Below are 12,347 nucleotides of genomic sequence, written 5' to 3' on the forward strand. Positions count from 1 at the left end.
ACCTAAACCCGAACCGAACCGATAAACGTTTCGGTTCGACTCCCTGTTTTCAAGCACTGCGAGAATTCTGTGCAGCTGATATACATGCAATGCAATAGCCATTTTGCCTTCATTCGCATTACAAACCTCGTTCTGCCGGACGTTTTGCTCGCGTTAATTGTTCGTCGAATCAACCACAAAGCAGCGCCATCCAGATAAATATATGATGTTGATGGAGAGCTATTCAGACCGTTACGAAAATGTTCCAAACCAATATCGCGCCCATAAGAAACTTGCATTCCGACACACGCAGCCCCCACGCCGAACGTGCCCGAGGTGCCCACAGTAAGGGGGAGTCCCGTTTGCGCTGGTTCCTAGACTAAAATTCTAGTGTGTACCGACGGCGCCTTTATAGCTTCGTCAGCCTTTCTGGTGGCGACTATATAGCTAGTTGATTCACAGATGACGACGGTGCAGTAATTGATTCGCTTACATAGAGAATGTCTCGACAGGATTCCCGCTTAGATATCCATTCGATGGAATTAGCTTTATCGTCACACCTGTCGATGTAGTCCCCAACAATATCGTCAGGAAACGATATGAAGCTCAACAGTTGCACTTACAATACCAATTGAAATAGTTGCTTGGGTTGTCTCCGAATGGTCCTCCAAGGATTATAGCCGTATAAATTGTGGCTCGTTGCGAATGTCCTCGAGACAAATGTTAACAGAATGCGTTTCGCTCACGACCATATTTTTTCAAACGAAGCCGTTAACCTGGCTGCTAAAACGCACCATGCGAAGTGATTCGCTCGACATATGAGTACATATCGCGGAATTGGATTTTGAAAATCGCGACTGCGGTGGCAATGCCTGCAACTAGCCGCCAGAGTCGTTTTGACGTCATCGCGGTGCAAACCGCTAACTGGTTTGTTTGTATGGAGAAGCGTCGTCTGCTACCCAGAGAGAAATCTGGGAGTAGATACAAAACAGAAAAAAAAAAAAAAAAAAAGGAAAGCGCTGGCCCCGATTGGAGCGCGGTTTCTCTTATAACCGCTACGACATCACAATCCTCCCCTTCCTCGTTACAGCCTGCAGAGCGAGTCGATATTCGGGGGCCTTTTATTTAAAAAAAAATACAACGTACACAGAGACTTTTCTTTTTTTTTTTTGTGTGTGTGTGTGTGTGTGTGTGTTAGTTGTCACGTCAAGTTACATCCTTTCGTACTTCTCCAGAAACAGAAAATCTTTCGGATGGCTTCCTGGGCTCCTTTAACGTAGAGCCGTTGTCCCATAGCACATTATTCTCGATATTCATTCAAGAGGCGGGCAAAACAATGTTGTCTGTGGAGTTGACTCGTCGTTGAACGTCACAGCTCGGTGGTGACGTAGTGAGAACCCTTTGTCTGCGCTACAGTGCTGCTGCTTTTTCTGTGTTTCTCAAAGGGAAATCCTTGGTTCAGTGTTCCGGCATTTGGCGCTTGTGTTCAATGTTTGAAAGGAACTCCTGGTAGTCCGGTGGTTAGGTATGTGTATTGCGCCGCTAATATCGCCTTTCACCTGTTGTCATAGGCTTTGTGCTGCGGGAGCTGCAGCTTGCCTGTTCATTTCGCTGGCATACTAGATCAAGTCTTGAACGCGGTTCGCTTTATGAGTCTGACTAACCCCACCATCGATGAGCACAATGTGTACAAAGATGGTACATCATGTTCCTTCACGTAGCCAGTATACAACTACCTGCAGGCAAGACATTGATATTGACTTTGAGATGATGCGCATCTTTCAAGACAATTTCATTTTCGCGTCAGAATGGTTCCAGCACAAGAGTGTTCTTCCGTAATAACAGTATTTTGCTCGACATATCCGTGAATCCTAACCTCAAAGTTTTCCGTCTGCTTATCGTTGACGGATTGATCAGTTTTTCCTGTCGTCAACTGCCATCATAAGCGACCACTCATCGAGTCACCAACAAGTAGCTACCGGGTTGTGAAAATATCACACTAATGGCATATGTTAGCACGTGCTTTCGGCAGCCTCAGCGCCTAGAAGAAGAATAAAGAATTCCTGGAAGTAAGAGTTACTGTTGTTGCCTCCCCCCTGCTTCCACTCTTCCCTTACAAAACAAGCTAAAATTGGTCGCTAGAACATTAGAAAATCGCTCAAACTAGGGAACCGAATCCTTGGCAGGGATTCGAGATTCGGGAATCCCAAAACGGCGAATCCATGTTTGTTTGTTTCCTTTTAAAGTCCGCCGAAAACCTGATTGGTCGGCGGATGTTTTCTTGTTACTTTGTTTAAATTGCTACGAACTGAAGGAGTTCAGGCAGGAAGTCTTACATTACAACTTTAAAAGCAGCATGGTTTTGCTTTCGATTGTTTCTTAGTTTTACGGAAACAATTCAGAATCGAGAATTTATGCATTTCCCGCAGTCCCTGAACAGCATGTTAAATAAATTTCATTTAAGAAGCAGCATATGGGTATGTTGTCTCTTGAAAGTGAACTATTATTTAATTTGTTTTTATTAAACAAATATATCATATTCTGCTTCAAAATACTTTTCAGTAGAGGCGTTTTTTCCCTCGTTTTTAAGAAAGGATTCCAAAGATTCGAGATTGGTAGGATTGGTGGATTGGCATATCCTTACCTTAGGTGGGGAGTAACGCGTTACAAAGTAGTGCGTTACCGGTAACGCGTTACATTCGAGTAGTGAAATGTGGTAACGCATTACATTTGGGAGAAAAGTAGTCAGTAACGTAACGTCATTAACGGCGTTATGCGTTACTGCGTGTTCGGGAACATTGCTTCACTGTCTAAACTTGAGAGCTTGAGCGAGGACCGTGCCCGCAGAATCCGGGAAAATCCCCGATTTTTTTTTTTTTTCCTATTCTTCTTCAACAGTGATAAGAAGGTCACATCGCCACCCACGAAGAACCCAAAAGAAGGGTTGTTGACCTACCCTGGTTGAGATGTCACCTTTGTTTACCACCTCTCTTTTTCACTCCCTCTGGTATTTTTCGGACGAACGAGGCAAAAGCGACAGAAACCTCAACCCTCTGAACAAGTAACAAAGTACCAAGGGATTGGCTGTTTGGATTTGTACTGTGTGAGATAAAAGGTCACCGTCTCTATCAACCTTGACAAGGAGCACTCACTAGTCATTAGGCGTCCTCTCAGCCCAACGAGCGAAGCTCACAGATGAAAATTTTGAACATCAACTACTTCTGCGTTGCAATAAATCGTACATGTAAGTTGTGTTCATGCGTGACCCATGTTTGTGCCCAAAATGGCTTGTATTGATTTGCGGAATGCACTTATGTGACTCAACCAAAAGTGGTACATATTATAAGGACAACTGATGAAGTAATGCAAAAGTAACGGCATTACTTATCAGAAGTAACGGCGTTAGTAACGCGTTACCTACTACCGCAACAGTAACGAATAACGTAACGCGTTACTTTTTGAAAAAGTAGTGAGTAAAGGTAGTGCACTACAAAATAAAAGTAACTTCCCCACCTATGATTCCTTACTTGGATTCGGGTTCCGTCCCACCTCTAGCTAAACCCCCAGTGCAAGGAGAAGACAAAAATGAGACGCACTGTCCCCCATTTTGTCTGCCGTTGCATTGCATGGGGGTTATAACAACTTTATTTTGAGATGATGCATGGATCGCCATGGCGAATGGGGAGTTTCATCGCCAGAGGAGATACGCTGCCCCAATGCTGGTGAATGATGTGGGGGATGAAACAATGAACCCCTTCACAATAGGGATCAAAGTTAGAGCACTGCACCAGCCAAATTTTAGGGCCCGTGTCCGGCCCAGTCCCGGCTGCTACGGCCCGTACCCGGCCCGGGCCCGACGTCTTCTATATATTTCCAGCCCGCCTCTGCACTGTTCTCGAGGTCCGGAGACGTATCTAGATTTACTAAAGAGCATAGCGCACCAAGGAAGAGGACGCAGCTAATTGGTGGAGAGTAAGGAGGTACACTCGATCGCAGCAGCTGTGTTTCTCTGCCGGCAAGCCGCTCTGTGCTTGCTTGCTTGGGAACGCAGCGCGTAGTGCAGCGTGGGCGTATGTACACTGCGGTTCAAGAGAGGCTCATCGCCGCTCTATTGCACATGCTCCGGTGTTAGTTCCTCTTTCTTGAACTCTCACGCGAACGAAAATGTCAGAACACCAACCTAAACGACCCTCTTGTCCGACTCTCATAAAAACGAAATATGTGAGAACACTTAAAGCTCACTGAACCCCGTGCCGCGCCCTCACGAGAACGAAATATGTCCCAACACCTAACTTATCTGACGCTCGTGCAGGACCCTCAGCGCGCCCGCCACACCAATCGTCCCAAATGTGTGTGGGTGCACGCGTGAAATCTAGACCCATTCACGAAATAAGCATGATCACATGTAAAAAAGTGATAGTTATCAGATGAGAATACCTGATATCCCATACAATGAAAAAAAAAAAATAAAGGAACGTGAAAATTCAGCTGTCCAGTCTCGTGAAATATGTCGCGTACATGCCCAACCATGTCTGGCGTTGTCAAGCCCGTACCCGGCCCGGGCCCTGTGGCTGAAACCCGAGCCCGGCCCAGGCCCGCCTAAAAAACGCCAAGCCCGGCCCGGCCCGGCGGTACAGAGCACTGTACGGGCCCGGTAAGCCCGGGCCCGTACAGTGCTCTAATCAAAGTCCTATTACGTCGAAAAATGTCAAAAGAGCTTTGAGGGCTGAGCATTGGTGGGCTGGATTTGACCAGGGACCAAGTAATTCTGGGAGAGAGAGAGGGGAATTATAGGGGGGCAGCCGATTAATAGACCCGGAGAGTGTGGTTCGGGAAGGTTGGTAGTGTAGGCAATGAAGAAGAATGTGCTCTAGACCCTCTAGAGCACCGCGGTGACAGCATTTGGGAGTGAGTGAGTGAAAAAGAAAAATACAAAAATGGACAAAATAGGCACCACCAACGTGGAAGCCGGCTACTCCATACCACGTAGATAAATCAGAAAACATACCAATAGTCACACAAAGTCAGGACAGGGAAAAAACAAAAGAAAAGGAAAAAGAACAGTTATGGAAACAAAGGCACAAAAGTCAAAACTTAACGTCGGCACCAATATCGCACAGGAACGAAACCAAACAACGAGATTTGGCCGAGGCACACCACACTTAGGGACGACACAAACATGTAAGCCTCATACGCCCGGAAATCAACGAGACCAAGACGCAGCACAACCAGACTTTCTGGGAGAGCTCATTTGTCTCAAGCGGTAACGGTTTTAGAATGCCCTCACAAAGCCTTTGACTATACGAAAAACTAAGTATTACACGCCTTTGCTTGGTGTATGACTCTTTCAGGTAGAGTTCCGCTACCGAGTAAGATTATCGTCGTGTGAAGCATTTACGAAAAAAAAAAAAAAAAACACGTAGCTTTTCTCTAAACACGTCAAACGCTGTAAGAAATAAATAGCTTTAAACTTAATCGCCTGCGTACCGCCACCGAGCAAGTGTGCAAAGAGCATGTTGGCATAACTTATTCCCTAATATCATTTATTCATTTTGTGTTGCTCCCATACATACAGTGTAACGTGTTTAACGTGAGGAAATAACCAGCTCGCGGTCGACAACCCGTGTACAACCACGGCGTACATTTCCAGTTTTTCATTCTTTGTACCAATCTGTCTGTCTAACTAACTAACCCTTGGAAGCTAAAGTAATTCTATCCTGACAGAAATCTTTCACCTACGGCCCAAACACCTTAAAGCAAAGCAAAGTATACACAGTAAAATTTAAATGACTGTCGTTCCGTTTCCGATATATTTTCGTATTCCTGTTCCAAAAGACACTGCAGCACTCCGTTTATTTGCTCCAAACAAAAAAGTGTGCCATCAACACCTTCACACTAGTTTTGCAACTGGGCAGTTCAAGCTATAGCTTCGTAGCCCATATTATGTCTGTTTATGTTTCGCAAACGTGACCTAACAAACTTAAAAATTTCACAGGCTAACACAAACTTTCCTAAACATTCGACTGCGCTTAGCTTAAGAGAATTAGTCAAACTGAGCAAGTTCGTCACATCAGTCTGCCTGATAAAGGAATAGCAAGGACAAAATCAGCTACACCGTTATCTCGGTTTTTTTCTTTTCTGTGTTCCACATTTTGTAAAGTTGGGGAAGCGGAGAACCCATATTTTTAGCGGAAATACTTTTTCCGTCACCAATTTACAGTGTAGCGGGACCGCTGCTCCGCTACTGAGAAAAGTATGCGTGGTAGCGTCGTTAGGTACAATACTGGCTATAACACAAATTGCACTACTTCGCAAAGTCCGCACCGCAGCACACTTCGTGATAGGTGCCCCCGCAGATGCTTGGATAAGGTGAAGCGTAGATACTTTCGATCATTTTCGCAAGACTCCCGATTTTTCCCGGCTTAAAATACCGCATGCGGGGTGAGTGAAGCCTGCAAGATTCGATTGGATCGGCTTACCGAACGCGAATGGCAAATAGTTGTGACGAGCCACCTGCATTTTATAATACTATCAATAGTTTGGAAAACTATCGACGTACTATCGAAGCTTCCAATTCGATAGCTGAACAATCGAGAGTCTCTCGATACTATCGCCCATGACTAGCCATAAACGCAGGCTAGCAAGTGGAAGAGACCCATACAGCTCGGATGAAAAAGCGGGCAGCTTCTACCACTGTCGTATTGACGTAATGGTAGTCGCATTTCAGTCGCGTCAAACTATAGGAGGTGCGGCCAAATATTACTGTATCGCGAATCTGTTGAGTGCAATATGTTTGCATAGCATCGTTTCATCCGTGAAAGGTATACTGCGCTTTTCAAAGGGGTCATAGATTCCATCGTCAGCTTCTTATTCAGTGCGCGAGTTGACACAATAGCGTGAAGGCTTCCATTTAAGTAGCATCACCAGATTGTAAAGTCATTCTGTTCAATAAAATGACCACAACGCTTAGTGTGCTTTGTTGTTTTTCCGTTTTGTAGGGGGAAGGGGATTTATTGGCAGAAAAAAATAAGAAGAAAGGAAAGGGGAAAGGTCAGCTATGCAGCACGCCAGCTTGGTATTCCCTAAAAAAGGGAAAAATATACGAGAGAAAATGAGATAACAAAAAGATAAATAAATAAATAAAAACGAGAAAAATTGAAAAAGCCTACTGCATAAGCTACGTTTTGTAGGCTACTGCATATTGCCTGTATCTAATCGATGTCTCTCAGCGATTGACCAAACGGTGAAACGGAACCTAAGTGGACAGAAGTAAAGTTAAAACTGACATGTCAAATTGAAAAACGAATGGATGTCATATTAGATGAAAATTTTCCAATTCGATAAGAAAGGCAGCGAAACACAATGGACCAGTCCGTTTCAAAGCAATTAGCTCCATGCGTGCGATAGATCAAGGTTTACCGTCTGTATTCTCAAGATGAGAACGCAGTTGAGTGTGGTAGCCATCTGCTTCAAAATCTGAGAACGCGCTCAGACGCGATCGCAGCTTTGCTCTTAATTTTGCTTTATACAACCGGCTCAGACCATGAGAACAGGCTTGGGATCCAACTCGAGTGCAAGACCGAGCTCAAACAGCTTTATGCAAACGGGTCCATGTATACAGACGAGGGTACAATAATAATATTAATTAAAAAAAAACATTAACGTTTATTTCAAGGGGTACTTTTTGTATCATGTCATGTAAACTTTGAATTATAGAATGAAATACTGCAGATACTTTTATCTGGACCGTCACGTTCCAAAGAGAGAGAGAGAGAAATACATGATGACGATGATCCACGTTCCAAAAACTGCAGTCGAAAACTGCAAAACTCGTTTTCACACGTAGCTAGCACGAGTACAGCAGTTGTTTTTTTTTTTTTTTTTTTTGTAAACTGTGACAGGCCACACAAGCCACACCTTCGACTATGGTACCTCCAAAGTAAGGGAAAGGTGTTTAAAAAACTGGAAACAAAGCTGAAATCGCGTCTTCTGCGCGTAGCATTAGAGGGCATAACGTACAGTGTCGTGCCTTCGAATAACATAAAAGTCACGCCTGGTAGTGAGGGAAGAGCCAATAAATAGGGAAAACGTGAGCTACACAATTATGTGGCTCTCTCAAACCAATCTTGCACATAGTTCTTCTACCCTTTTCTTACTATCGATGATGGTGGATCAGCTGGCATCGAATGGCGCATTCACTAGAACTCCCTTTCGTCCATATTTTCCCAGTCGGTGTGTTAATATTTGAGAATCGCAACGAACATAGCGAGAAAAAAATATCGAAACAATATGAGCGGTTCTCTCATCAAGATTGATATTCCGTTTCAGATATCGATTTTTGACGACATTGAAAATTGTACTGTTCTTGTAGCCACAATGTGCACATAAAGGTGACCACCCCTGGCAAACCACTCCCATGCAGTACATTATGTTGTTTGTCTCGTCTGCCACGGAAGGCTGCCAAATCACGTCCCATCGTCAACTGATGATCACTGCGATTGCAGTGAGACGGCAATGTTAACCTCCTATCGGCTTTGCCTATGGTTCAGTATGTCGACACGACTCGAAAATTTATCCCCAACTGGCCTTGAACCATCTCCTCAAGTCATTCTGAACTTGTATGCGGTGCAAGCAGGACGCAGTTGGATGCCATTTATACCTCTATCGCCGTGAGAAGAAAATAATGACGAAATAACTGATCAGGAAACGCTGCTATCAGAAATGATTTTTCCAGCTACCTTCAAGGACTGTTAGCGAGACCGCGAGCTGCGTTAATGAGTGCTGCTTTGGGTAGCGTCATTTACTGATGTCGCCAACATTTTCCAATCTACTCCAACACCTATTTTCGTTACTCGTGCGCGGCGCAGTAGCCATATTTTTGTTGTACGCATATTTAAGTATCTTGCGCACTACTGTGCCGACAAACTTTACTAACGCCGTAGTTGAAGCTGTAACTGTAAGGCATACTATTTTTAGTTGTCTTCGCAAATATAAATTATACAATAACAGATACATGAACGTAAAATGTTTGACCCTGAATTATGGTGCCCTATACACCGTTCCATGTGAATGGAAAATGCGCGTCCAGTGCATTCATATATATACGCAGCGCGGCCAAAAAGGAGTCGCCGTAGCCGAAAAGAGAGCTTGGATGATAGCGCGCGCTTCACATTTATTTGGATGGGAGCAGTCGTTCTGAAAGGGGAATAGGGAAGGTCAAGGCTTCGTGTTCGTCTCCAGTAATGTTTTCATACCTTTCATACATTCTATAAATATACTAGCTGCAATGCGCAAAGAGGGTAGCAGAAATAGAGAGCATCAAACAACTTTGTGCGTCACGAGCAGTCAATTTTTTTTTTACCGGACTGGTACAAAATAAGAAAGAACAAAAAACGTTGCGCAGATACTTTGCTCCGACCCGGTTGTTCTTTACGATTGTATTGTGAACGCACGTGCGGCGTCAGCTGTGCACACACGCATTGAGAGACGTACAACCCGCGTCCACAGTACACACGACATTGTTACTTCTTCTGATTATAAATGATGATAAACTGGTCACCTTTCTGAACCACGAGAGCTGCGTGGAAAGACGATGGGAGTCTAATGAGTGGCTTCGGCGCTCCGTCCGGCGGGAAGCGCTACTCCGCCGGGAAGACGCCATCCCTCTCACACTGCCAGGAAGCGAGCTTGAATATCCGCTACCGGAGATGGTGCACTAATCCGGGTGGGAACAACATCGGAAGCATAGCTGCCAAGAGCCCATTCACGCACACCGACAGCTACGATCGCATCCATAGCGGGATCTGGCGGCGCCGGAACAAACAGTCACCTACCTGACACCGCTGCGGATATGACGTAACCACGGGCGGCAATCAACCGCGCTTTTCGAACGTGTTCCGTCCATCTGCTCCGCTCGCTCGTATTCTACAAAGCAAGTTCTGGTCTGCTTTTTTTGGGGAGTGACAGCTTTGTGAGCTTTTTATGTACATGGCCTCTTCGTGTGGCAGGCAAATAAAGAAAACCCTACTTCGATAGCGAATCACTTTCCCTTCTTTTTATATCAGCATTAAACGTATCCCCGCACTATCAGCAGGTCGGCATTCCATGCTCATTTTGGTGACCGAATTTCAATGGCGCGTCTTTTTTTCTGCTCACACCAGCTTGTTCGTTCCAGGCCCTTACGGTAAACAATTCGTGTACATCCTCCATGTAAATGATAACTTTCCTCACGCTGGTGCTCCTTATCGATTCTCGTCGATCGCATCTGGGGCACGACACGCTGAGAAGTAAGCAACCTTTTTGTAAATTGTTCGATGGGATATGCGACAAATTGTGGAGCGACCGACTTTCCCTAAATTTTCTTTCAATGAAAACGCTCTGAGGGAACGCCCTCAGTGCCCTGACATACACTGCGACGCTTTGTAATTTTCTCACCCTGTAAAGCTTTAATTACACGGACTACTAACAAAAGTTGGAGCAAACATGTATGTTTTCATTGCTGAGAAGGGGTATGCTGTATTTCCATGCTATTCAGACGTCCCGTGTAGGATAGCAAATACACGCTTCTATATACTTTTGGCTAAGTCGATAAATGCGTGCTTTACGCGGCACACAGGAACGCAGCTCTGGGCTATGTCGTGTATCAAGTTTTCAACTGCTCATTAAATATATTCTGAGGAAGAAAATGTGCAGAGCCAGGATATCATCTCACCATCTTCCAATCTCACTTTGATTTGGAATGCTTTTTTTCGTCTGTTCGACCCGTTTATTCTAGCAACAGCAAATGTACATTTATTATCGAACGTCACACGTTTCGATATTTATCTATAATACGTATTCTTCAGCCTGTGCAACTCTCTTTACGAACTGCGCTGCTGTTTGCAGGAAGATTAAAAAAAAAAAAAAAAGAAAGAAAAAAAGACATGCCTTTTTAAGTGAGCTTTCCGTTCATTATCCCATTTATGTGATGTTCCAAACCCATTACTACATTTAAGCGCGTATATCCTTATATCACATCGAATAGATCCAACAAGGAACCAGTTTGGAATTGCCATATTACGACACTATTGGTCCACAACGCACTACATTTTCATGTTATGCAGTTACTTTGGCTAATATGCACAATACACTTACTAGAGAGACAAAGCTGCTCACGTCACGCCATTCAATGAGGGTGTTGATTTACACCAAAAATTGAATCAGTTACGAGGTCTCTTCGATTTGGGTGCACTCGCTAAACTAGTTCAATCGGTGAAGCATTTCACTATTTTTTTGGTCAGTGCCGCTCGCGCCCTCTGCACTCTCGCATTCGTTTTGTAACGGTGCAGCACAAATTCACGACTGCACTTGGAGGATAGGAAGATGGGATAGGAGGATGGGATAGGAAGTGCGCACATGGAGCAGACAACACGTTTGTAGCGCTGACGGCATGAGTACGATATAATTTCGATTTGGCGTTCACCTCCGGCACTAGTTCAAGGGAGTACCGATGTGGTGCAAGCGTGTGCGCCGGCGAAGGGCTAGTGTAGTGCACGTGTATGTTCAGCACTATAGTCGCTTCCAAAACGAAAATGCGAGTGCAGGAGCAGGCTAGTCATCTGCTGTCTGAACCGCGGCCACTCTTACGTTCTTTATGATTGCTTTTCCTCTCATATGTACTGTTTGTGTGAGCTGTGCTTCATTCGCTTTACTGGTCATTGGAATAAGTGTTTGTTACAGCTCTGTACCCGTACGCAGCGAATGGACAACGTATGCATTCCACTTGCTTGCGGGAAAGAAAGAGACCCGGCTATCACGAAAACATTGTGGCAGATACAACGAACACGAGGTATCCTGTTTTTCCTACTTGTTCCTTCTTCTGTGTATATTTTTATTAAAAATTATTCGCAGCCGCTCCAAAGCTTGCGGATTTGCCGGCGCAGTGGCGACAAGCGCAATAAACTACACTGTGCAGGCGAGTATCTCAAAATATAACCGCATTATCTCACGTATTTATCGCAACCGTGCAACTTCACTGGACTGCTGCCTCTCATACATGTCCACTCTTGCTGCAGGTAGGAACCGTCAGCGTACCAACATCCATGCCGGTGACCCGCGTCGTCTGCTTCGGGGGAGGGAGGGGGAGGGAGGGGGTCGAATTAGCTTACCGTTGTTGGCCGCACTCAAGCGAGCATTGTCACGACTATATTTACAAAAAAGAAAAAAAACGGGGGGGGGGGGTGAAAGTTGATGTGTTGAAAGAGAGGCATAGGCAGGATGAATATGATAGTAATGGGACGGCGGTGCACTACAGTGGTCTTTCCGCGAGGCCCGTTTCTTGAAGAAAACGCGCGAGGTTGAGAGTTTCTGCATAAGAACCTTCGGGGAAG

The 12,347-nt window shown here is 44.9% G+C and overlaps 1 protein-coding gene across 3 annotated transcripts in view; it reads right to left on the bottom strand.

The window, feature by feature from the left end:
* Nucleotides 1–12,347, bottom strand: part of LOC135374358 (5'-AMP-activated protein kinase subunit gamma-1-like) — a 398,802-nt gene that overhangs the window by 243,137 nt on the left and 143,318 nt on the right. The window contains exon 1 of one of the 3 annotated variants that reach the window (XM_064607352.1): nt 9,539–9,777. The exons of the other annotated variants lie outside the window; for them this stretch is intronic. Within the exon in view, the coding sequence (XP_064463422.1) occupies nt 9,539–9,640 (102 nt within the window). The 5' untranslated portion in view covers nt 9,641–9,777. Of the gene's footprint in view, nt 1–9,538; nt 9,778–12,347 lie in introns of those variants that run through there. 3 annotated transcript variants of the gene reach the window in all.

This window comes from Ornithodoros turicata, unplaced genomic scaffold (genome assembly GCF_037126465.1).
Source record: "Ornithodoros turicata isolate Travis unplaced genomic scaffold, ASM3712646v1 Chromosome54, whole genome shotgun sequence".
Classification (NCBI taxonomy): Eukaryota; Metazoa; Arthropoda; class Arachnida; order Ixodida; family Argasidae; genus Ornithodoros; species Ornithodoros turicata.